This window comes from Pogona vitticeps, chromosome 4, assembly GCF_051106095.1.
Source record: "Pogona vitticeps strain Pit_001003342236 chromosome 4, PviZW2.1, whole genome shotgun sequence".
In the NCBI taxonomy this organism is placed as follows: Eukaryota; Metazoa; Chordata; class Lepidosauria; order Squamata; family Agamidae; genus Pogona; species Pogona vitticeps.
In genome coordinates this window covers 192,300,864-192,328,704 of record NC_135786.1, presented here as the reverse complement: position 1 = coordinate 192,328,704, position 27,841 = coordinate 192,300,864, and the positions used below count along the sequence as shown (strand labels likewise).

General features: G+C 39.2%; 1 protein-coding gene across 2 annotated transcripts in view; it reads right to left on the bottom strand.

Annotated features, from left to right (window-relative positions):
* The window catches only part of SPIDR (scaffold protein involved in DNA repair), a 260,008-nt gene that overhangs the window by 23,157 nt on the left and 209,010 nt on the right, over positions 1-27,841 (bottom strand). For both annotated transcript variants that reach the window (XM_020790935.3, XM_078393733.1), the window contains exons 11-14: positions 13,395-13,556; positions 9,210-9,297; positions 4,968-5,111; positions 3,934-3,993 (exon numbers count right to left, since the gene is read on the bottom strand). In XM_020790935.3, coding sequence (XP_020646594.3) covers positions 3,934-3,993; positions 4,968-5,111; positions 9,210-9,297; positions 13,395-13,556 — 454 coding nt within the window. The remainder of the gene's footprint in view (positions 1-3,933; positions 3,994-4,967; positions 5,112-9,209; positions 9,298-13,394; positions 13,557-27,841) is intronic.

Genomic DNA, 27,841 nt, shown 5'->3' with positions numbered 1-27,841 from the left:
ATGTTCTAAAAGTATTTTTTTATTCTCCATATGATTTTATCATAGAACAAAATTTCTTCTGTATTTAAATTTCCTACCATAAAGAAAAAGTCTCTTCCTCAAATAAATTTACAATCTTAATCCAGATTAAGACAAATTTAGAGGAAACAGACATTATTTCAATGACATTGAACAGGATTACATACAATCTATAATATAACATTTTGAATAGATTAATAGTCAAAGGAGAGGGCAGGGTTGGGGAATGGAGAGCTGCTGGGAGGTATTCAAAAAAAGAACATTACATATAGCAAATAGTCATGGCAAGTTTTTGAAATGGAACAATAAATGTCTATAAATACACATCTCTTCAGAAGAAGAGCTTGGGGCTATACATTTAAATTAGTTTATAAATTAAACTGGGCATGAGGATTTCCTCCCCACTTCAGAGTAATCTGGGGAAAGATGCAACATTGTGATCAGAAATCAATCTCACGGGGTACTGTGTGTCATGGAGACTGCTGGGTTACTGAAGAAGATCTAAGGCCCCTTGAAGTACTAGCAAGACTTTTTCCAAGTGAGAGAGAACATTACTTTTTAAGAGAAAGGCAGGGTATAAATAAATTAAATAGATAAAGAGGAAGAGAAGGAGGCGAAAATAATCCTTGGCGACCTAGGATTTAAAAGGTAAGACCAACCTTCTGAAAAGGTTTATACTCCTTCCTGCTGAACTGTGTTATTCTTGAGGGAATGTATTCGTCTCACTTCCTTTATCATAATTATTTTGTTTTTGTTTTTAATACTGCCTGTTCCAGCAGAAAAGTGTTTCATGTAGCACCAAGCAATTGTGAAACATCAGAACTGAAACACCCTTATTAGAGTATGAAACAGGAAACTTAAGACACTGCACAGTCTCATTGATTTGAAAGCTTAAGATATCTGCTTTTCTACTGCTTATAACACCAGAAAATAATTCAGGGACATAAGATGTATAGCACTGAAAAATACAGCCTGCAAAAGGTCAATGAACTCTGAGTCGAGCTGAAATGTCCAGCGCTTCGTCTTGTCCGGTGATTTTTGACTCCTTTCAGCCTGTTTCGCCCGACACTGTGGCCAGGACGCTTGATCGCTGCCGTGCTTCCACCTCCTCTTTGGACCCTTGCCCGGCCTGGCTAATCAAGGCAGCCAGGCCTTCAACAACGGAATGGGCTACTGTAATAATTAATGGGTCTTTCCTTGAGGGCAGATTTCCCTCTGCCCTCAAGGATACACTCATTAGGCCCATAAGAAAGAAACCTAGTTTGGCGGCGGACGAAATTGGCAATTATAGGCCCGTCGCCAATGTTTCTTTCTTAAGCAAGGTAGTCGTGAGGGTGGTGGCCGATCAGCTTCAGGCGTTCCTGGATGACACAGATGCCCTGGATCCATTCCAATCGGGCTTCAGGCCGCGCCATGGAACAGAGACGGCATTGGTCGCCCTGTGTGATGACCTGTTGAGGGAGGCCGACAGAGGCAAAATGTCTCTGCTGGTCCTCCTCGATATCTCAGCGGCCTTCGATACCATTGACCACGGTATCATCCTGGGGAGGCTCACCGAGTTGGGAATAGGTGGCCGGGCATTTGCCTGGCTCCGTTCCTTCTTGGAGGACCGTCCCCAGAGAGTACAGCTTGGGGAGAATGTCTCGGCCCCATGGAGCCTCAATTATGGGGTTCCACAGGGGTCGATCACCTCCCCAATGCTGTTTAACATCTATATGAGGCCGCTGGGAGCGGTCATCAGGGGGTGTGGAGCCCTGTGCCATCAATATGCGGATGACACGCAGCTCTACATCTCCTTTTCTCCAACTACAGGAGATGCCGTTCTGTCCCTTCAGTGCTGCCTGGAGACCGTTCGGGAATGGATGCAGGAGAATGGGCTGAGGCTGAACCCGGACAAGACGGAGGTACTGAGGGTGGGCGCTCCCACAGTTGGGGATTTGGGAAACTCCCTCATTCGCAGCTTGGGGATTCATCTGGTCCCGGCGCTCACTATGGAAACCCAGGTGGCGTCCGTGGTCCGCATCGCATTTTTCCATCTTCGGCGGATAGCCCAGCTGCGACCCTACCTTGATGTGGGGGCTCTCAACACTTTGGTACATGCGCTTGTAATCTCAAGATTAGACCACTGCAATGCGCTCTACGTGGGGCTACCTTTGAGGCTGCTGCGGAAACTACAGGTGGTGCAGAATGCTGCGGCCAGATTACTCAGTGGAGTGAGAAGATACCAACATATCTCGCCCATTCTGGCCGCATTGCATTGGCTGCCCATCCGATTCCGCATCGACTTCAAAGTGTTGATGCTTACTTACAAAGCCCTAAACGGTTTAGGACCTCAATATTTGGTGGAACGCCTTCTCCCACCTAGATCTACCCGTGTCACCCGTGCGAGCCAGGAGGTGAGGCTGAGGAGCCTGACGCCGAGAGAGGCCCGGAAGGAAAAGACCAGAAATCGGGCCTTCTCGGTGGTGGCTCCTCGCCTCTGGAACAACTTACCTCCTGAGATTCGCGCGGCTCCCTCGCTGGGCATTTTTAAGAAACAATTGAAAACACTGATGTATAGGCAGGCTTTCCCAACAGATAATCCCTGACGATTTTTCTTTTATATTCTTTGATTTCCATTTTTGTCTATTTGTAATGTTTTTAATAATTTTATTGTTGCTCCAATTGTAAGCCGCCTAGAGTGGTCTAGGATGACCAGATAGGCGGGATAGAAATAAAATAAATAAATAAATAAAATAAATAAATACCCAGCCACAAGGACCAGTGATTACTGCACACAAAAGACAAGCTAACAACACCCATCAATCACAGTGACAGATCATCTCCCCCCCTTATCACAACAATACATCCACAACAAAAACAGCTGATCACCATAATCATCCAATCTCCTGAAAAGGACAAAAGCTGTTCCCACTCAACTATCCAACAAACTGCAACAGAGCACAGAGAGCATTCTGACTCCTGTCCTTTGAAGATACTGGCCACAGAGACTGGTGAAACATTAGGAAGAACAACCTTCAGAACATAGCCAAAGAGCCTGAAAAACCCACAGCAACCATGTATAGGATTTCTTTACCAACAATTCTAACTCTAAATCAGGGCTTACTCCACAGCTCTGTTGACTATTAGGTAACTGGGAGGGCTTCTAGTAGGCCTCAGTTAATGCAGGTTCTAATTTCTCTTCTTGCCCACAGGTGATTAAAAAAAAGCCTCAGTCAACACCAGACAGGTTCTCTGCCTGCTTTCCATTTATCCGCTATTATCTTTATCACTTATATGTATTTTTTTCAGCCAAAATTATAATTGCTAAGGTAGGTCCAGCCACTTTCCCTTTTCCCCATCTTGTAGACACTCATTAAGGCTGAATTCCATGAGGAAACTCCACATCTTATGGAAATGTGCTCTATAAGTTACTATTTCAAATTCACAAATTTAGCAAAAATATTCCTAATGTTTTATCCTTATGCTGATAAGGTTCTACATACATGTCTCAGGACTGAATATGTTTGTAAGGGACGTGATGGTGCTGCGGATTAAACCGCAGAAGCCTCTGGGCTGCAAGGTCGAAAGATTAGCAGTTCAAATCCACGCGATGGAGTGAGCCCCCATCGCTTGTCCCAACTCCTGCCAACCTAGCAGTTGGAAAGCATGCAAAAATGTGAGTAGACAAATAGGTACCACCAAGGTGGGAAGGAAACAGCATTCCGTGTCTAGTCATGCTGGCCATGTGACCATGGAAACGGTCTATGGATAAATGCTGGCTCTATGACTTAGTAATGGGGATGAGCACCATGCCCTAGAGTCAGACACGACTGGACTAAATGTCAAGGGGAACCTTAACTATGTTTGTACATGACTGTTTTTTTTTTCAGTTTGCAAATATGAAATTGCAAAATCAGCAGAGAAAATAATTACCAGCAGTCTTTGATATACAACATGTGCCCAAAAGCTGAAGCGGTGATGTAAGGCAGCCATCTGAAATACAATTAAATGAGCTGTGAGTAAGTTCTGGGTTCAAATCTGGATGTTACTTATCTTGAGTCAAAAATGATGCAGCAGAGTTATGAATAAAAGAATTTTTATTATTAACATCAACTGAGTCATTTTGGTTTACTTCACTTGAACAACAGATAGATAACTGGGGAGGGTACTCCTCCCATAACCACAACAAAGAACGCTCATCAACATCTTTTAACAACAGTTTTTTCTCTTATTCTGTCTTGCTTGTTTTCTTCAACCGCTGATCACATCCCACACACAGTGTCCTGCAACACGGGTGACGAGCCCATTCTACCATTACAGGTTGCTCTATCACCATCTTTGGGTCTCCTGTGGGGGTTGATCCCTCTGGACCGGGAATCCTGGGATATACTACGATGGTCCATTCTATAGGACTCAGTCCTGGAATAACAGGGCGGTAACTTGCTTTAGAGGAGGTCCCTTCTCCTGGATCCTCTACACTCTCAGCCACTCTCTTTCGGGGTACTGAAAAGACATGTCCTGTTCTCTCTATTCCCTTTGTTTCTTGTTCTGGAAACATGCTCACTTTCTCAGTCTCGGTGGAGGTCCCTCCTATTTCTGTAGTCAAAAATACATCTACTTGCTCCCTCTCCTGACTTATCCTCCTCCCTTCCCTCGTCTCAGTCTCCAACTGCCTCAACGGTTCTTTCCTCCTCACGCCTTCTCTTTCTCCTCGAGACCTTTCTAGTTCTCCCGCGTGGCTTTCTCTTTCCTATTTTTCATCACGCATCTCTGCAGCTGGTTCTTTTGTTCCTTTAATTTCTCCTTCCTTTCCTCTCTCCGCAGTTTTACTCTCCTGCACTATGTTATATTCGTGAGGGGATGGCTCACCCTGACTCTTACTCTCACATGAGCCAAATATATTATTTCAAACATTTCAACATGTTAAAAAAATATACCAGTTATAAAACTTGCAGCAACAACAATACCTGAACAATTTCTTTGAGACTGTGCACAGCTGGAGGGAAATACAAGTCTGAAATGTGTTCTCCTTCATCTGTATCTATGTCTCTTTGGTCAGAATCAACAGCAAGAATATAACAGAAACTAGGAGGAAGCAGGTTAGCTGTTACCTGTTGAAAATAAACAAAATAGGTGCAGTCATAAAGAGTGAACGCTTGATATTAAACTTATTTATTCAGCTGGAGAGTTGGAAGACCTTTATCAACACAAATAGGAAGCAAGGATATAGAGGATTTTTTAAAAAGGTATAGTTAATAGCAGTAGCAGAATAGCAGAAACATCTCTAAATGCTAACAGGCTGTCGTCCTGGTAAAATCGAGAATAATATTTCATGTATACTTCCATTTGCAGCTACACCTGTGAATGCCTGTCATAAAGAAAGCCAAACCAAGCACAATCAACCAATCAAAAAAAAAAAATCTTTGTCATGCTAGTCATGGTAAAAATGCTCTATTATTTCCATAGCTTATAATTTCTGTAACTTTTAAGAATTTCAGTACATGGGTAAATTTGACGATCAACAGATAAAGCTGCCTCACTCAGAAACATGAATTCTGCCAAAGTAACCTTCAGCAGCAAGAACTCGGTAACATTAAGCAATGTGATGTTCCCCTTCTCCTTTCCAGTTATAGTGAGACCAAGTAATTTTATTTAAAGAAAAATAAAGGCTAAAAGACTAAAATGTTATGGTATTAGTCAATTTTAGTGCTACAGAGGTAATATATAATTCATCTTAGGAACTATTGAGTCAAAAAGGAGAATAAAGGAATTTTGATTTAAAAGGAAATGCAATTGTTTAATTATTTAAATAAATTCCATTAATACACAAAATGAGTCCTTTCCAACATTTCTAATAGAAATACTAGTTTCCATTGATTCAAATAAAGTCTTATATCATACGTCCTTGCAGGAAGATACAATGAACTGTCTTATGGATTTAAGTTTAGATGTAGAAAAATGAGCACCATACAGAGTTACTGTATTAGAGTTAAGAACAATGGGCACAAATTAGCAGTATTTTAAAATAAGCAGTATTTTAAGTCTTGTAGAGCTTTACGTTTTATTCTTTATTTTTTAGCTTGCCAAATAAACTTAGAAATCACTGCATCAACTTCCTTACAGTATATTCAGCAATACTAGTAAATTTTGGAAATAAAACAATAGCTTTGGCAGGATATTCATTTTTATAATAGCAATTCTACTTAGCAGTGAGAGTTGTAATTTAGCCAAATTTCAGGTTTTCCTTGTATTTATTTAAGTATTAGAAGATAATTGTCTTTCATCAAAGTACTTGGTTTTTTTTTGTGATGCCTATTCCCAGATAGTTAATCTTTGTCTTGTGTTCAAATCCTGTTCCCATTTCTAATTTCTTTGCCTCTTCTTGTGTCATATTTTTGTCAAGAATTTAGTCTTTTCATAATTTAATTTGAGACCTGTGACTGCCCCAAAGTTTTCAATTGTATCTATTAATTCTCTGATTGATTCCTCCAGGTGTTCTAATAATATTACCAAATAATCAACATAAGCTTGTAATTTATATTCTTCTCCTTTTATTCTCAACCCTTTGATTTTGGAATCGTTCTTTATTTGTCTATTTAGTATTTTTAGTGTCAAAATGAAAAATAAAGGTGATAGGGGGCATCCTTGTCTTGTACCTTGTTGAATTTGAAACTCTACCAAGATTTGACCATTAATCTTGAATCCTGCTTTTTGCTGTGAATAAACTGATTCGATTGCTTGTAAAAACTTCATTGAAGGCCCATCATCTTTAATGGACTCAGCATAAAGTTCCACTTCACATTATCAAAGGCCTTTTCTGCAGCTAAAAAAATCAGCATCATTTGTTTTTTCTGGATGCGCTTCATAATAGTCCAATATATCTATCACTATTCTTATATTTGTTCCTAATTTCCTTTTAGGGAGAAAGCCAGTCTAGTCTTTATGTACCATCAGAGTTAAAGCCTTTTTCAGTCTATTGGCTAAGAAGAAAGCAAATATCTTGTAGTCCACATTTAAAAGAGATATTGGTCTATAATTTTTAATTTGATTCCTTTCTGTTCCTGATTTGTGCATTACATATATCTGTGCCTCTTTCCATGATTCAGGAATTTTTCCACCTTTCTCCATAGCTTCTATTAGTTTTTTAAAATGTGGTATCAATTCTTCCTGTAAAGCTTTATAATATTCTGCCAGCAACCCATCTGGCCCTGGTGTCTTGTTATTTTTCTGTTTTTTCCAAGCTTCTATTATTTCATTCATTGCTATAGGATTGTTCAGATTTTTTAACTGTTGCTCCAAAAATTTCCAGGGTGGGATTCCTTCAAAGTATTTTTCTTGTTGTTGGAAAGATATATGTTTCTTTTAATATACATTTTCATAAAATTTCATTGCTATTTCTTTAATTTTTCTGATTAAAGGTTTCCTTCCCTTCCTTGTCTAAAAGTGAATTAATCATTGTATTTTCTCTTTCTTTTTAAATTCTATATGCCAAACATCTTCCCGGTTTATTTGCATTTTCAAAAAAAAAAATCTGTCTTGCAAATTTTTTCTTTGCCATTTCTTCCTGATCAAACAAGTTAATTTTATGCTGTAATATATTAATCTTGTTTTAAGTTCTTGTATTGTCAGATTTTTCTTAAACTCCTCTTCCTCTTCTTTGAGTGCCTTAATTAAAACCTCCATAAGCAAACTCAGACCAAGGGTGTGCAACTTCTGGCCCTTCATATGTTGCAGAACTACAACCTTTATCATGTTCCACTTTGGCCGGGCTGGCAGGCTGAGAATAATGGGAATTGAAGTCTAACATCTGGAGGATCACTGGTTGCTTGCCTTGCCTTAGATATAGTACTGTCCTCTCACTTCCACTCATATCATTCATTTAGAATAAGGTAACACTGGTATACATTTTCAGAGCTACTGTAAGGATTATTGCAATAAGGCATATGACATGCACTGAACATTTGAAATGTGGTAAATAAATGCTAGGTATTATTTTTAAAAAAGAAATAAATACTTGAAATTTCTTCATTTTTGCATCTATTATCTGGAATCACTATTTCATTTATTGAATAGCCGTGTACTAGGACACAATAGTTTTAATAATGCCACATGCCATGCTATGCTCAGTGTCTCTCGATTGCTTTACAACAGAAGAATATGTTGAACATAACTCAGTAAAAATGTGTTATCCATTTTTAGATATAGTTTGAATATTGCTTTATTGTGCAAGACCTTTTAAAACTGACTTTAATTTAGCAGCATGTTTTAAACTGTCTACTACATTTCGTTGTAGCTTTATTACTATAGTCTTCTTTTGTTTGAAAGCTCCAGTGGAGATCCTGATTTTAAATAACAATAATAAATAAATTGAATTAAGCAGAACATGATAATAATTTGCTATGCTGAATATAACAAAATGGCCAAAATCCTATGGTGCAATTTTATGACCCATAACCATGAAGTCATCATCAGCTGCAGCCATTTTGAGGGAATTTAAAAGTTTACTAGTCCCACGCCTATGCCAGGTTCCACTGATCTCTTTCATGCCGGGGAAAGCTTCGGGAGCCACAGAATAGTAGAGGGAACATTTTAAGGACAAAAACTCGACACCACTGGTCTCAGCAGATATTTTAATTACTTTATTTTACTTAGATTTATACTCCACCCCTCTAGACCAGGTCTACTTATCGCTTATCCCAGAGGTAGCAAAAATTAAAACAGCTTGGCTTAGAAGTGGGTATACAAAGAATTTTAACATTCAATTCTGAATTTATTTTGGGAATCTCAACTGCTTTTCTCTAGAATTAAATCAACATCTTAACACCATGACACTAATTCATCTAGGAAATTCTTGGGATGCTAATGGGAACCTCCAGACCAATGGTTCCTAGTGCTACCTTCAAAAGACACAGTGCAGCTTTTCTAATCTGTCATTTCCTCTGAATGATGTTTTTAAAAAAGAATGGGAGAAACATGGAAGGGTTCCAAAAGGAAGTTAGTGTTGTCTTGATTCTTATATACAGTCATTTTGTGAATAAAACATTAATAATTTCATGATAAAAGTCTCATATGGGAGCATACAGTGATAGAACAACCACCAGTTGCTATAGTTCTGCTGAGAGGAAAATATTTAATTAGAGGGAGTGAGATACCTACTGAGCTAAAAAAATGCTTACTTGAGAAACAGAGGATTTGAAACACCAGCTTACCATTTCATTGTCTTGGCTTCGACCAGGAACTGTAAGAGGCTGTTGTGGAGGCCATAAACTGTCTATTAGGCTGAAAAGCCCCAGTACTCTTTGGAAACAAAAATGAATAAAAGATAAATCTGTGGTATCATACTTTCCAATGTATATGTACTCAAAACAGAAATATAATCTCAAAACACATGAATGTGAAAGTTCACATTGTATTTGATCACTCACATAATAACTTGTTGTTGTTTAGTTGTTAAGTCGTGTCTGACTCTTTGTGACCCCATGGACCAGAGCATGCCAACATAATAACTACTGTTGCGTAATTTAGCAATGCAGTTCTCTACATGTCTGTTCAAAATGTGTGCACAGAGGTCAGTGGCACTTACTCTTAAGTACACATCTAGAAGGACTATAACCCTAGATCACAATTTTTATGGGAATGCATTACATTGAACACAACAGGATTAAAGTAGGCTCATAAAATTCAGACAGATATTTAAAAATTTAGCAGTACTATACAGTTCTAATCTGATTAAAAGGTACTCTTAAGCAGTGAATCAATTTTAACTGTAGTTAAAAAAAGATAACTGTCTCACTCTTTTGAGCCCAACAATTAATTATATAGGAAAAATACATGTCTATAAAAATGTGTGCTGGATTTGTCCTGGTTCTAGAGTAAGACTGTTTAAAATAACACTGTGATATATCACAGGTGCACAGGGAATGTGTGGTTAGGCAATACACCTTTTAAAGTCATTACTACAGTGGACCCTCTACTTACAGAATTAATCCGTATTGGAATGGTGGCTGCAGGTCGAAAAGTCTGTAGGTCAAGTCTCCATTGACCTACAATGCATTGAAAACTAATTAATCCCATAGCCGGCCGTTTTTGTTCCATTTTGGTTTTTCCCCGGTCTGTAGGTTGATTCTCCGGCTGCAAGTCGAACCTAAATTTTGCAGCCAGAGAAGTCTGTAACTCGAAAAGTCTGTAAGTCGAGCCGTCTGTAAGTCGAGGGTCCACTGTAATAGGAGCAGGCATGCCTAACAAAAAGTTATAAACCTGGAAATGGTTCTTGAACTGGGATCATACCATACTTGGCAGAACATAGTAGACAGTATGGACATCCTCTGTGCCAGATTTGGAGATGTCTGAACAAAGTTCTAATTTTAAAATTCTAAATTGTTTTCAAAAAGGATTCCTCTCCCTGTGATCACATCCTGCAACTTTTTGGTAGCACATTGCCATTCCTGTAGTTATTTTTCATAAGCCTACCATGAATGCTTCCCCCCTAATGCTTTTTAAAACTTGAAGTGGATCAGTCCTATAATTTAGAAGGCAACATCTGATTAACGGTAGGAGGGGATTTTTCTACATATACTGAATTGGACGTTTTGTAGAGAAAAGGAATGAAGGCAGAGAAAAAGATAAGGAAAAAAGATAAGGAAGGAAAAAGGTAATAAAACCTGGTACTCAAAAAATGAACTGTTATCTGATAAAATAAACAGCAAAATAAAGGGAAGAAATAAGAATTGAGTCATGGCCAAATATTACGGCTTTCTGGTAATGTTTGAAAAAGAAAAACATGATAAGTCATGCAAATAAGGTGTTTCCTATGCCAGCACTGTCAGTTGCAGAGAATGGCTGGAAGTTAGAATGGGAAAGAGGTTAAGGAATCCATCTACCTCACCAGTATAAAATGCAGCTATAAACGTGAATCTTTTTCTGAGGATCATAGGTGTAGGCAGACAGGCCAAAAATATGGGTTTGAGTTAGATATTCATTGTGCGTCATTGTGGAGATTATGTTGTTATTATGTGCTATTAGGTTGGAATGGACTTACAGCAACCCTAACAAAGCTTTCAAGGCAAGTGAGATATTTAAGGAGTGTTTTTTCCAGTTCCACACTCCAGTGAGCTTCCATTGCTAAACAAGGATTCAAACCCAGGACCTGTGAGTCCTAATCTATCACTCTATCCACTACATTATATTGGGTATCCTAAGGTGATAGATCAGCATTATTACATCTGCATAACTCCAGCATAATAATATTTAACATCAAGCATTTTAAAGGAACTAAAGTGGAGAGAAAAGGTAGAAGGAAAGGCTGGCAAAAAGGCTTCAAAAGGCTAGACAAGTGGTCATTGGAATGTTTGTGGGGTTTTCAGTCAGTAGATATAAAATGACAAATTTTGGAAAACACAAGTTATGGAAGGAGAAGAACGAAGGGAGATACCTGTACAAGCATATCCAACAATAACAGAGAAATGGGAAGCAGGGTAAGTTTTCCCTTTTGCATGACCAACAAGAGGCACTGATTCAAGAGAGAATGCCAGAGATTTGGGACTAGTGGAAGGAATGGTCAAGGGTACTAACATATTTAGTACAGATGAACAGCTATGTAAGAATAGGAGAACTAATAAGAGAAATCTATCAGTAAAGGTCCAAGCCCCTAGGTTTCAAGGAATAAAGTGGTTTCAAGGAAACAAAATACAGTAATAGCCATTAGTGATTTCCTTCTGATAAAATTGGGATTACTTGCAATTTCCATGACTCCTTTTGTATTAACTCATTACTTGACATGATAAATGGCAGGGGCAGTCAGTGAGTTAAGTGTTTTATTTCTGTAGACTATTCAGTCCACTCAAAGAATATGCTGTTCGCTAGATGGAAGTATAGCAATCATCTTTATATGCTTCAATTTTTTGTGATCCAGAACAAATTAAACATTCTGGTATAATAAGGATGACAAGACATAGTAAAGACAAGTGTTAGCTACTTTGGCAGGGATGTGCCTTTTGCTTTCTGTAACAAGGCAAAAACCTATAGACTGAATTTCAACAATGATATTTTCTATCGATACAGTTTCTACGCAGTGGAAGATCTGCCTAAATTGTTAGAGATCTATGAGTAGCATTAGTAAAAAAAATTCTGCACAAAATAACACACAAGCAAAAAACTAACCTAGCAAATTCCATATGATAAAATTCAGTGCAGGGCCTCTCTTCCTTGTTTTAGTCACAGTCTCCTATCATCTGTTAATCTGCTGTAAAGTATTCAGGTTATAGTAACAGAGCTCAAGGAAGGCTGTAGTCACGTATGAGTAAGAGTAAGAGAATGAAAGGATACCAGGAAACAAATATGCTGCCTCACATAATCTTAATCCAGTTGATTAGTAATTATTGCATGTAATTCTCATCATCTTTTTCTCAAAAACAGTGGAATGAGAAAATATAAAAACAACAAAAACAACTGAGTATGTGGCATCCTTTTCTTCAGACAAAAAGCTAAAAGAGACAACAGCTCTAAACAAGGCCAGGTCTCACTGTCAATTCCTTCATACATTCAACAATATGAAAATACAGTCTTATGGAGAAATACCAGCATGAACTGGACCATACAAGCTACAGTAACATATTTACAATGTTCATTATAGTAATGGCACAGCCCTATGGAGAACAGTGATTAAGAATATCAGTGTTCAACTCTTTCAGACTCAAGATGTACACCTACTCCTGAGAGGCAACATGAGCCACTTCAGCTTTTTCTTTAACCACACATGGTCATGTTGCTGCTTTTCATTTTATGATGTGAAGGAGGGCTCAGGATGCTTGGTTGTTTTTTTTTTAAATGGCAGTATGGGAAAGGGCAATTGCAGCTTCCAATTCTGGGGTAAAAAAAAATTGCAGTTGGCCACTGTTTTATCTTTCTCATTTGCCCCACATTTCTTTTTAAAAATATACCTTCGAACAAGAAATGAAACATTTAAACTTTGCAGCACCTGGTGAGAGTAAACTAAAGTGGATAGGAGTAGGACTGAAATATACACCGAACATTCTCCTCCACCTGTGCCTTGATGAAATTTTGTCTCTAGCAAGCATCACAGTGGAGAAGAGCCAGGCCAGGGTCACTGTCAGTTGTGTGGCAATTATTTTATACCCTGATCACCCATTTTAGACATGGATCAAGCTAATACATATACTTAATCTATAGACAAGACATACATTGATTATGCCATAATAAACACATCTGTCTATAAGAGTGGGGACTTTGGTCTTCCAGATGTTGTTAGACAACAACTCCCATAACCTCTGATTATTAGCTATATGGTCTGATTTAAGGCGCTCCAATGCACTTCGTAATTTTAACAGCAGTAATAATGACTCTCTTCTAGAGGATACAGTGTTTCTTTTCCTTACCTTCCTCTGGTGACTCTTTGCAAAATTTTCACTCTGGATAAACAACAGTATTTTCCCTCCCATTTTTTGCTGTACTTCTGGATTGGTTCTGATGAGGAAAAGAGGACTTGAAATTGTATTTCACTGAATATTCCATAAGTATCTTGAACAAGGAGGCACAATCTGTCCAAAAAAAAAGAAAGAAAAAGAGAACAATCCAGTCCGTGTCAAGTCCAGAAAAATCACTGAAATATACAAATCTAACGAGCTCTAGGCGAGAGGTCCGAACACCAACAGCGGTAAAATGGAACTGAGGGCTGAGGCGGTTGGAGCATGTGCTATAGGGGCAACCTAAACTTTGTTATTTTTCTCCTAAAAGCTCTAGAAGATTCTGAGAGGACCTGCACAGGCGTTGCTTAACCCACTTGTGTGCATTCACAGAGGCCACGATGAAGAATATATATTTTACATTAAAATAAAGTTCCCTTACACTTAATAGTGGCTAAAATTTGGGGGTGGAGTAGAGTGGAGGGGTTGAGGGGATCCCCCAAATATAGAAAAAAAAAACCCAGCCACTAGACAGCACAAGGTGACATTTTAAAAAGTACAACTAGGGCAGAGGCGGCATTGGGGCCTATGGGAAACATACTGAACACCTGTTGTAAGTGCATGAATTTAAATAATTCATTAGCAGGGATGATAAAACTCCTCCCTGAGACTACAGAAAGCTTCCACCAGTCAAGACATATGTTTCTCATCTATATAGTCCAATCTCCCAATGGAAGGCAACTTCAGACGTTACAATCATGGTCAGTAAAGTGTGGCCTCTGTACTGCAGGCCCCATGAACTTCCCAGATGCCCTCTGGGCAGAAATTGGCATTTGAACTATAAAAGGAGGATCAATGGTTTTCACATTGGACTTACCCAAGTCTCCCTAACCCCTAAAGGAAAACTGGGATACCTGGGTAAATTCCAGTTTTAATCCCCAGCACCACCAAAGTTTTTTTTAATATTTCTGGCCTATTATGGCCCTCAAGAGATGCTGTGGGCTAAAAAATTAGCCCTAGCCCAATCAAATTTGCCCACTCCTAGTTTAAATGTAAGAACTAAAGGAAGAAAGTCACATTCCAGTCTTCTCACTGTGTATGCATGTGCACACAAACACAAACACTTTTTAACCCCTCTTGTCTCCTAAGAAAAATGAAAACCAAACCTGGAATGGTTTAGAAAGACATTCCTTAGAATCAACCAAACTTTCACAAAAATATTCGCATCTTTGTGGAATTTTAGCTGATCCTAATAAAGGCATTATGGATTTTGTCTTGTTTTATTCTCATGGATTAACACAGTTATCTTTTCCATTATATCTTCTATGGTAGTAATTCCTGCTACTTTCCCCTATGATCTGCCACATCTGATGAACTGAATACCAGTCCTCTTTATCCTAGTACAGATATGTCAACTCCACCCATGACTCCTAACGTAGGTGTCCATAATTTGTTTGGCACAGCTCTATTCTTGTGTTTAACATCTGTATGAAACCATTAAAGAAAGAGATATGATGCTTAGAGTGGAGGTGTAATCAATATGCACTTGGCATCCAGTTTTATTTATTCTTTTCCTCCATCAGGTGAGTCAGAAAGACATGTGAACAGGTGCCTGAAATCAGTGATGAAATGGGTGAGGGTAAACAAAAGCAGGCTCAGTCTATTTAAGATGGAGACATTGTTGGTGCTTGGCTCATCTGCTCATGTTCTGTTCTAGATGACTCTGCATCCTGAAAGAAGTTGATATGTAGCATGGGAGTACCAGGCCCAAAATGTTTCATATGCAAATGATTTGAAGATTACTCAGGAACACAAAGTGGTAGAAAATGCAGCAACCAGACCATCAGATGGATTCACAAGGCCCATGATCTTCATAAATCCCCACCTTTCTTTGCAATCTCTGTTGTTTCCCCATCCTGAATTTGTTGCTTCGGTGCAGACAACTATCCTCATTTTACACTGCAATAAGTTCCAAGATGTCTTTGTCTAGTTTTTAAGTTGGTTTATATCTTCCAAACACCTCCTGTATACTTTTGTGTTTTTTTTAAATCACAAACCCTCCAAACTTCAGGTGCACAGTGGCAAATTAAAGACAGGGTAGATTGTAGGGCAATGCAGGCCTCCTTGGCCAAAAGCTGCCAGTTCTGTGGTAAATAATTGACAAAAACTAGCTGCATGGAACATCTTGATTGTGTCAAAGTAACTTTGCTGACTCTTTTCAATTCCATTACTGCTACTGTTATGTTCATATTACATTGCTGCCAGATTTTCAAAATGTAATTTTGTTATATAAACTATCTCAAACTTTCTAAGAAAAGTATATCAATAAAGATGTAATATTATTATTTATTGCATTTTCAGTCCCTCCTGTTTCTGAGAAGATCACAACTATATATATGCCCTGAAATAAGGGTTACGTGTATATATGCCTTTAAAGCATTTAAAGTACAAGAAGATTTCCCTCTTTAAAAAATAATAAGGTGGTAGCAATTTACATTGTTTTAAAAACTAAACCATGGTTAGTCAATTTATTAATGGAAAAGAACCGTCCCTCTGGGAAATGGCAGCCTACTTATAGCTCAACATCAACACAGGTGGAAAGTAACCTGAGGTAAAACTGATTTTCCCTTCAGTTAATGCTGCAAAAACATGTGTAGATGCCTGAAGACAAAAAGATATTTGTAGGTGTGTGATTGCCCCTGGAGAGGCCACAAAGATGAGAGTGTGAGAACAGATGGGTGAAAAACCCACACATGATTCACTGGGAAGAGCACAGGCAAGGGCAGGATGTGATAAGAAAAGAAGCAGAGATTAGGCTTTTCTCCCACCCCCATGGACTAATTCTCCTTGAAATGGTAAACCCATGCCTTGAGTTAATGGCTGGGGGGGGGGAGGTTGCATGTCTGAGTGTTCCTCCATGCCAATTTCTAAATCCCCACACACAGAAAACTGACATCATCAGGAAGAAGGCTCAGCTAAATCGCTTTCTCCTGAACTAGTTTTTTTTTTTTTAAGCTGAAAGGGGGTTGTTATGTTTTATATGGAGGGGCATCCAGAGATGTAAGCCACAATCCTAAAGCCTCAAGAAACACAGCCCAGACAGAGGTTTACCAGTGAGAATTAGGTCATTGTGAATCTCATTTCAAAGCTTGGGAGTAGTCTGTTAATTTCTTTAAAGAGCTGGAGGCAGAGGAGAGGGAAGGCGAGGCCAATTACTCTGCATTGTTTTTCTTACTGTGGTGGTAATGCTTAGATTTATTCATTTCCCAGTGGATATTTAGAAATGATTATGGTATCATGCCCCCTTCTAGCTAGTCATCCTCCTTGGGAAAGAAACAGATTTTGTTGTTGTTGTGATTGGGTACACAAAATGGGTATATAAAGTTGATGATTCCTTGTGTATCTTTTGTCCCTCCAGAAAGGCATAACTCATGCTACAAGACAGGTGTATTTAAAAATAATGGTTAGATTCCTATGGGGACAAAACATGCACATAAGGACAATCACACAAGTGTTTTTTATTTTCTCCAGCTACTGATTATGCCCCCAGTTGTATAAGCATTTCTGCAATAACGGGAGGTCTGGATGTACAGTGGGCATTCAGGAAATACTTCCCATTACTTGCCTATATTACCTTTATACAATGACGTAACTCAGTAGAGTTCTGACCAATGTTCTAACAAAAATGCTAGCAATATCAGAGAATTGCATGAACATATCATGATATGCAATAACGTGAATGAGAGGTTTGTAACTAGCCTTGAAGAAGGAAATAATGGAAAGAAAACACTGTGGGAATAAAATCTGATCTATAAAGGAAGAACAAAAATTATTCAGATTTCTGTGATGTGCCTATTCTTTGACAGCAAGAAGGGGGATGGAAAATAAAGGCAGAAGCTAGTAGAATGCTTACACATGTAATTTATCTGCCTGATATCAGTGACAACATTTGGTCATTCAAGATAGGGTGCTGCTGATTATGCCTGCTCCTAAAGGAAACTTACTGCCTGTCTCTGTTCTCTTCAAGCAGGGCCAAAACATGAGGAAGTGTGCACGTGTGCATCTGCACACACTGTAATAACAGGACCTCTGTTCTCCATTTCTTCAGTCAAAACAGACATTTGTGCCTACAGAGATCCAATCCACCAACTTGTCTGGTCAAGTCCTGAGGTGGAGCTCTTTAACTTCTACTGGTGTGGCTGAGAATCAAAGAGCAGCCTTCAAGACTCCACCCAAACAGGATTTAATTTATCTGAACTTCTCAAATGCAAACAAAAGCCCTCCACCCACTCCACGTGTTATCTTTAACACAATCACAATCCTGGAGAAAGATGTGTAGGCACAGAAGGACACAAAAATCAACCTTTCTGTCCTGAAATACTACAGGAATTCTTATGTACTTGTCTAAAATATTCTGTATCATTTCTATCAGTCTTATAATATTCTCACACCTTCACAGCAGATGTTAGCTATTACATACTTCATAAGATATTCTATGGCGATGAAGATACCTGAATAGATTTTGAAACTTTAAGCTCCACCTTGAATGTTAAAATATTCTCAAATCATCTGCTCACACAGGCTGTATATGTGGGCATTTTACCTAGAACTCAGTGGGGCTTGTTTCTAAGTAGATACAAACATAACTAGACTGCTGGTTATTAGGTAGAAATCTAGATAAAACTGTTTCACATTCTTACATTCTTCTCAATATCCTCCATGGTTTTCCCTCAATACCGTGTTTCCAAATTGCAATCATTTAATTTAGCTCCCAAACAGACTTCAGTGCCATCAACATACAAGACTGTCGTCGTGACTGCTGTAGAAAACTATTGTGTGAAACATGGAGTAATGTGGCCCAGATCATGGGTTCTTGATTATGCATTTGGAAAGGGTTTTCTAGATATAGAGTATTCAGAAGTAATTTATCAGTCTCTTCTGGGGACAGTGCAACCTGCCCAAGGCTACACAACCTGGCTCTACTCCTGAAAAGTCAGGTCCACAGTTTGGGTGTACTCCTAGACAGGACACTGAACCTGGATGCTCAGAACTTGGTAGTAGCCAGGAGTGCACTTGAACAGTGTGCTAGCTGCACTCATTCCTTGAGATGTCTCGTATGGCTATGGTGGCATACAATTTAGCCATCCCTCTCTGGATTATTTATTTATTTATTTATTTATTTATTTATTTATTTATTTATTTATTTATTTATTTATTTATTTATTTATTTATTTATTTATTTTCTATCCCGCCTATCTGGTCATACTAGACCACTCTAGGCGGTTTACAATTGGAGCAACAATAAAATTATTAAAAACATTACAAATAGAAAAAAATGGAAATCAAAGAATATAAAAGAAAAATCGTCAGGGATTATCTGTTGGGAAAGCCTGCCTATACATCAGTGTTTTCAATTGTTTCTTAAAACAATTGTTACTTCAATGCATTCTACATGGGGCTGATTCTGAAGAGTGTTTGGAAACTTTACCTGGTTCAAAATTTTGTAGCCAGATTGCTGACTGACACTGGTTTCTGGGAGTACATTACCCCCCTATTAAAAAGCTTCATTGGCTGCCGATTTGTTTCCAGGCCCAATTCAAAGTACTGCTTGTCACCTATAAAGTCTTATACAGCTTGAGTTCAGGCAGTCTGAAGGATTGTATCATTCCATATGGACCACCTCAGCTTTTAAGGTCTTCTGGTGAGGCCCTTCTCTGTCCCACCACTCTCATAGGCTTGTGAGGGTGTGAGAGAGGGCCTAAATCCCTATCCCCTGATCTGCCTTTGACTGGCCCAGGAGCATTTCCACCTTGTCTAGATTTAGTTTATTTGATCTCATCTAGTCCATTGATGACAACAGACACTGACCTAGGCCAGAACAGTTTCCTTGGAATCAAATGGAAAAGAGAGATAGAGCTGGGTGTCATCAGTATACTAATGCAGAACTCTGGATGACCTCTCCCAGTAGTTTCATGTACATGTTAAACAGCATGAGAGAAGAGACAAAGGCTGAGAACCACTGTGTTAAAGAGCTACATTTTGGAAGCACCAAAAAAATCTATGTTGTGAATTAATCTTAAAACATCTAGGCATGAGAGATTTATGATTCCTTGCTGAGATATCATAAATTCCTCACACCTACAAGGACTTATTAGTTGCTAGCCTCTCAGATCAAACTGAATTCTGAAGGATCTGCAAAGGCAAATTTGAGGTAGGTGCAAGGGAAAATAATAATCAAATTTAGGAAGAAATAAAAGGTGAAAAAAGGAACAAAAAGAAAGATGCATTTGCAAGGGTGCTTCAGACAAAGCTGTTGTTGTGCAATTATCCTGCCTTATTAAAGGGATAAGAAGGATGTCCTCTGGTGTGTCGACAATTTTTCACTCCTTGCATTGTACTTATGCCACCAAATTCAAGGCAAAAAAGACTAAATAGCCACACAGTATTATTTGAAGCTAGTCCTAGAGCCAGTCTCTGCTTTTAGGACTCAGCCCTAAAACCTGACAAACAATTACGCTTGTGAGTAACACTGAGGATGGGCAAGGTACTTTCAGTGTCAGTAAATAATGCTTTTTTTCTGCTTTCATTGCCTGGGGAATGGATGCTAGAGACAATGGGAGAATTAGGTATAATTTCTGCAGTGATAAATGTCCATTGTCACACAACAAAGATGGCAGCATAACTGGAATAGTAACTTACATTTCTGACCCCCAAGTATAGGCAGACTAGCACTGAGACATCTGACTTCAAGTCTGAAGATTGCAAATAGGGATCCATTTTTCTTGATGCAGTGCAGTGCAATGTGGAGGCTCAACTTTTGCTTTTGTTTTGAATCATCAAATGATTTTAACTCTTCTTTAAGCAAAATTAACTTCTGAGTAAAACCAACCTACTTCTGCCTGTTACTGAAGCTACTCCTAACATATGGATTTCCCCTACCCTAAAACTCAAGGAAACAGAACAAAGGAAGACATGGACACCTGACCTCCATGGAGTAATGTGAGTGCAAATTTTAATTTGTCTCATGTGTACACTAAACTCCTGTCTTCCCTCTGTGTCATAGCCCGCTCCCCTCATTTGCTAGTAAAGGGTTTAACATGACTGAAGATGAGATGGATAAGAGAAACCAAGACTTCAGGATATTCCGAAAGGGCCACCACCACGCCCACCCCCATATTAGCATATATAAATCCAAATGACACAATCAGAAGGTCAGCACTTGATACTGAGAGATGATATACCCATTTTAGAGTTGTAAACTGAGTCAGAACACTGTGTCCTTGTAAATGGCTATAGACCCAACATAAACAATCTATAATTTTTCATGTTCTATATGAAAGTATATTGCAGTCTGATACAGCCTGAATAATTGAGAGGTGACATTTCACTGATATTTTAAATCCACTGGTTGAAATCCAGTTTCAGGAAAAATGCTTACAGAGCATAATATCTGGGTATTCAGATTCCTAAGAACATAAAAGGAACAGCAACCCTAAACCTCTCTACATTATTCAAAATATCACAGAAGATCTACAATGGCTGAAATCATTAGCACCTACTTACAAAGAAAAATTAATACTCTCAAAATGAATGTAGTCCCTTGGGTTATAAATGTGCTCTGGAGACAAGCAGCACATGTCCCCAAGAAAGCCACAATTAACGGTTGGATTCGGTCTCCCCAGTTTCAAAATTCCAGCTACACAAAGTACATGGAGGGAATGTATTCGCGAAGGCTTTCACGGTCGGGATCTAATGGTTGTTGCTGGTTTTTCAGGCTCTTTGGCCGTGTTCTGAAGGTTGTTCTTCCTAACATTTCGCCAGCCTCTGTGGCCGGCATCTTCTACATGGAGGGACCTGGGATCAGCACTGAGACGTGATTTTTTTACAGGTATGGGAACTTCACACTGTAGGGCAACCCCAACATAAAAATTAGAAGCAGACAAAGAATGCAGCATAAATGGGTTAAAATGGGAATTGACACCCTTAAATGTTCTTCCCTGCACCAGTGGCTACAACAAATCCATCAGAAATCCATCCTGTACATATATTAGAATATGAACAGATTCTGGCTGAGACAGTACAGTATTGCTCTGTTACATATACAAACAGTACAACATACAGTAACTTCTAGTTCCCACCCAGATTCCTGAGTGCAGTGCATGCTAAGCCAACTGGCACTTGTGCCCCCACAAGACTCCCACCAGGGATTTGTTAATTGCCAGCCAAATGTGAATAAATGTTATGTGAGTTATGTTCTACATGCACAACAAAGCAACAGGATTTCAGTCTCTATCAGCTGAACATACAGGTACATAACAATTGCTGGAGATGTGCTGAAACAGGAAGGCCTTCAACCCACATTCTATGGTCATGCTCACTCACTGCTCCCTTCTGGCAACAAACAATATAATGAATTAACATTGTACTTGAAACTGCTCTGGACTTTACAGCATAATTTTTTTTGCCAGATTACTACCAGTGAGTGGGAACATTGGAAAGTGGCATAGACTATGAATCCTAAGGGCAGCCTTAGTGATTAAAAGCACCATTCTATAGAGCTGCAATTTCTACATCACAACACATATTGAACAGAAGACCTCATGGATCTGGCCACAAAAAACAAAACAAACCAAAAACAAGACAGAGCAGAAGGAAGATGGGCAAAACAAACAAACAAACAAACAAACAAACAAACAAACAAACAAATAAAATATGTCAAAATACATGAATAACTTTCCTATAATTGTTTGGTGATTCACCTCAATAGATTAAAAGACTGAAAAAAAGCTACTTTATTTTATTTATTTATTTATTTAGCCACCTAGAGTGGTCCTAAGACTACTCTAGGTGGCTACTCCATGTTACATCCATATTCTACACAAACACAAACACAGAGACATTTATTTCTCTTCCCGTTTCCTGTCCTTGTCTGTTATGTTTTGTCCTATCTGCTATTGTATGGTTGTAGATGAAACTACTGGTGTAGCAGTAGTTGCAGTTGCAGATACAGTGGTGCCGCGCATAATGGGTACCCTGTTTAACGACGAATCCGCATAGCTAAGAAGATTTTGCAATCGCAAAAGCGATCGCATTGTGATGTTTTAGATAGCGAAAAATCGCTTTGCGATGATCGGTAAGCTGTTTTGCTTACCGATTTGCGCATAGCGATGTTTTTTTAAACAGCTGATCGGCAGTTCCAAAATGGTTGCCGGGTAAAAAAATGGCCGCCCGCTGTGTTTTCGCGCCCTTTCCTTGCTTACCGGGCAGCGAAAATGGTGGCTGTATGGAGGATTTTCGCTGAACAGTGAGTTTTTTGCCCATAGGAACGCATTAAACGTGTTTTAATGCATTCCTATGGGCTTTTTTGTTTCGTATAGCGACAATTCCACATAGTGATGATTTTACGGGAACGGATTATCATCGCTATGCGGGGCACCACTGTATATGTATTGGGTTACCAAGCAGGATGGGGAAGGGAAATGCTGGCAAAGAGAGCATGAGCTAGCATCAAATATGGCAATTGTGTTGCATATTTTAAAATAAAAGGAACTTTAATTTTGAAAAAGAGAGAACCTAGTGTCATAATAATACATTTACTCTCAATTTACATGTAACAGCTCCAACAAAAGTCAGATTCTAGGACCAGAAAATCCTTGATTTATAAAGCCCTCATGTAATAGATTAAGTGGACCACTGCAGCTTGAATGAGAACCTGCAGAATGCTGGAACTGGTGTAGACTCTTTGGTTCCTAAAATAATAATTTAAAGCTAATCAAACAGACCAAAGGTATGAATGTGAGATCTTAATGTGGATTTAATTAAGAAGCATTTAATTCTACCCTTCCCATATAAGTTGATTAATCTACTTATCAAACCTGTGCAAATAAGTCTTAATAAGATGTCTCTCACTGTTTTGATATTTCTGTGCCTTCAGAGAATGGAAGCTTGGAAAAAAATGGAACGTAGGCCAGTTAATAGCATATACACGTGGGTAAATACTTTTCCTGTCTGTACAAATTTGGCATTATTAAATCAATAAAGAACAAGCCTGTGGCTAGGGGATAAAGACGTAATCACTTCTTGTAGCTATCAAGCATGTCATGGAAGTCAGGTGTTTTAACTATGTGTCCTTCAGCTGCCACCAGCTGATTACATCAACATTACCTATTATTAATAATCGAGATCCAGGCCATATGTCATTTTAAAAGAAACAAATAGAATTTGTTTATTGTCACAGATGTTGACAGAACAAGCAATTTTGTTAACTCTTAACAAACATCCTCCTTCATCCACTCTCAACCACCACTCTCCCGCCCAAACTCCCAAAACTCTCTCAATTTTCAGTCTCCCAATCTTCCCATCTAAACTCCCCCTTCTCCTGCTGAGTCTCTTATACCTCATGATTCCACCCCTCCAGCACTCCCATTGGTCTATGCCAGGGGTGGGCAATTAATTTCTATAGGGGGCCACATGAAAAATCTGAACTATGTTCAGGAGCCGAACCAACTTTACTTAAAAACAAAATGAAACAGTGATGTTATGATTGTTTTTATTTTAAACTTGTTAATCTTCACAAATACATCCACCACCGCCCTTACCTCCCTCCCCTCAAAAGGCTTCTCTGACAAGTGCAACTTTAAAAATAACTGGGATCAGGTGCTAGATATTGGATGGAAAAAAACGCAGAGGGAAGAGGCAACAGCGGCTATCAGACCCGAAGTAAATTGCCCATGATGGCTAGACTAGGGGACTTATTGGCTCCCTGGACGATTTGAACGACCGGGAAAGGTTATATTTCCTATTAATCCAGGCTCTCTGCTCCTCTGCATCTCAGTGGGTCTGTGCAGGGAGGAAAGCCAGGGAGCCTCTTCGCCCCTTGAGATCTCTCTCTGAGCCAGCTGGACCCCTCCTGTTTTCTACTGAAACACGAGTCCACCACCACCATCACCACCAATCAACCTAGAAGGCTTGCTGCATGGTGGCAGTTTTTGTCTGGTCTACCTCCACAAACAGGCCCTTCCCAGCTTGCAGCGAATCTCGCCCTACCAATCTGTTGTGTTCAGCACAAGTGGATTCAGGGCATGGGGCGGGAAGTGGGTGATGGCGAGGAAAAGGGGGGTGGTGGCGGAGGGGGAATGGAGGATGATTATATGCTGTACTTGTTTGCACAGACCCACGAACACATCCTTCCCAGGGTGCCATTTTTTTTAAAAAAAAACGCATAACCATTTTCAGTGGGGGCAGGTAGTTGTTAGCCAAGTACCCCAAGGCAGGCAGGTAGGACGGGTGAAGCTGAGGCTAGAGTGGACTCTATGCCCCCACTATCCCCTCCCAGAGCCTCAGAGGAGCCTAGGTGCTGTGCAGAAAGGGATCGGGTGTCCTGGCAAGTCGAGCAAGCAGGCGTGCTTCATTGAAGCGCCAGAGCCACGACACCACGGAGGAGGAAATGAGTGTCTTCCGCTAATGGCTCCAAAGGCTCACCCCTGGTGAGCCTTACAGGAAAGCGATCGTGGCCGTCCTGGAAGATTCCTTGAGAATTGGTGAGGGCAGGGTGCCTCGAACTGGAGGAGGTTCCTTAAGTTGAACAGACTTAGGAGGATGTTTGACCTTCTTATGTTTAACTACCTCTCTCTCTCTCTCTCTCTCTCTCTCTCTCTCTCTCTCACACACACACACACACACACACACACACACACACACACACACACACACACACACACACACACCACTGTTGGGGCTTCATTTTTTTTTAGAATTGGATGCATTCAAATTAATTTAGGTGATGTGATTGCTTGAGCCAAATTGGAGGTGTTTCAAGCCAAGAGCAGGGTAAATTCAGAAGTGGTAGTACAGTAGTCATAAATTGGGGCACCACAGCCTGGTTGTTATCTCCAGAGAATATGAAATGTGATTGAAAGCCACTACAACAATCTGAACAAGTTGACAGGCATATTCTCCACTAGGAAATAAGCTACCACAGAGAATTATGAATCACTGCAGGGCCAAAGCAGAGTGCATAAGACCTGTATGTCACTATTGTGTAGGCACCCACCAAGAAATAGAAAGGAATAATTGGATGCATCAAGAAATATAGTCTCCCACCATAAATATGCCTGGTCCCTTCACTGGGAATTTTCATGAGATCTTTGAAAACTTGGCTGTTTAGATAGGCTTTCCTGGATATTACATTGTCAGAGCATAGAGGCGCTGACAGAACTTAAGCTATCTGTTCTGCCACCTTGTCTTTATTGTTTTCATGTTTGTTTTCTTAGTTTGTTGATTAATAAGTTTAATTTGATTTTTAAGTTTTAAGTTTAATTTGATTATTATGTTGTGAATTAAAAATGTTATTTGTTGTTTTATCATGCTGTGCACTGCCCAGAGTGGCCTTGTAAGCCAGATGAGCAGTTTATAAATCAAATAAATAAATAGTAACAACTAATTGAAATACAGAAAATAAAAATAAACATAAAATATGAATGCTTTCATGCCAAATTCAAAGGGGTGGTATTAACCTATCAAGTCCTTAATTGTTTGGGTCCTTGCTACCTGACAGAGCGTCTCTCCCTAAGACTGTCCACCCAATCCAGCCAAATTTCATATTTGTGTGTTACCACTCCTAGAGAGGTCCAGAAATCTACTACTACTAGGAATCGGACTTCTCAGTGGTGGCTGAATGCACTTCCTATGGATATATACCAGGCTTCCTCACTTCTGGCCTTTGGGAAACCAGGGACTATATTGTTCAAAGAGGCCTTCGGAAACATCTTACCCCTGTGACATCCTTGTGGTTCCATGTAGTGGTAATCGTTTTGATTTGTCACCCAGGTTTCTTTTTCTTTAGGTATCCGGGGTTTGATGCTTTTTTGGCTCCCACTATTTATGCCTTGTGAGTGGGGATGGGTAGCTGTGGTTTTGTTTATAAACACTGTTAGCCACTCAGAGTAGTGCCGTGGTGCTACATGAACAGGTTATAAATGTAATGAATAAAATAAAATGATAAATAAATAAAATAGATCGATTCTTTTTTACCCTTTGCAAATATGTCTTTTTGAAAATTCAGTTAAATCATCAATAAAGCAAGTAAAATTCTACAGATAAAACATAATGTAAGATTTCAGTTTTGAAATCCATATATATCTCTCATTATATTACTTCATATTATTATAGTATCCAGATTTATTAGCACTGATTCAGCCATCCTAAAAACTATGAATAGGATCAAATTAGCCAGTACATTATAAAACTATTTTTAAAAGCAAGTCCATATATTCCAAAAACTGAAAGACAATTCCAGAAGTTCTTAGTAACATGAAGCAAACATAAACAAAAGATTCTGCATTCTATGACTGTGCAAATCCAATGAAATGCAACAGCTGAATATGGAATTTTGCCTACACTGAGGATTTTCTAAGAATTCTTTGATGTAATATCATCCTACTGAAACAGAACTAAAAATACACCGTACTGTTCAGCAAAATAAGTTACAGAACAAAAAGTGGGGAGACAGAAGAGAAGGGACTGAGAAGGGATTTGTTGGGGATCCTCATTTGGCAAAAATGTCACTTCTTCAAGTTTCTGATGCTGTTATTTTCCCCTGCCTCCTCATATGCACATCCACTTCGACTGTTTTCACTTCTCAGCTCTTTTGCTGGCTTTCTTTCATAGTCGCATGCCTATGAGCGAGAGAGTTTCATGTGTATGTGAGTAGAGTGTTTACAAAAGTTATGGTAACTCTTCTCAGCAGCCCATGGAGAATTCCAGGAAATGGCCTCTGTTATTTTATTCTAGGTCAATGTCAGCTCCTGACAGGCAGCTAAGCTGACACAGGACAGCTCAGGCAGGCTCACACTCCTGGAGTGAGGCCTCAATGGGAGAGGGAGGGAGGGAGGGAGGGAGGGCGGGGGAGAAGGAGAACACACAGGAATAAGCCATGAGTGGGTGGAGTGCCTTCCCAGCACTCTACCAACCACAGCACAAGGAATTATGATAAACACCACTCTAGAAACAAGATACAACAGTACATTGTGTTCTTCTTCAGAAAAACATCCAGACTGGCCCACTTCAAGTAAACAGTTAATCTTGTTTACCTTTTTTAAAAAAACTCGAGTTGTTAAGTAACTGAACAATCAACTGTGCACATGAAGTGAATTCAACTCTTTTTAAAACTCTTAAGCGATGCACTACCACAAATCAGTTCAATATGTAGTTTCTATCCTATGAATGTAAGAAGGATGATGTGTTGTTAGTGTTCCTATTTTTTTCTTAAATGGACCTAATAAGATGCCAAAACAGACAGCAAAAGTTTTGGAATAAAGGGCTGTCCTTCTTGAAATGTTTGCAATTGAAATATAAATACATAATTAATTACAATACTTGTGGGAGAACACTGCCAAAACAATAAAGATCACATGCCACCT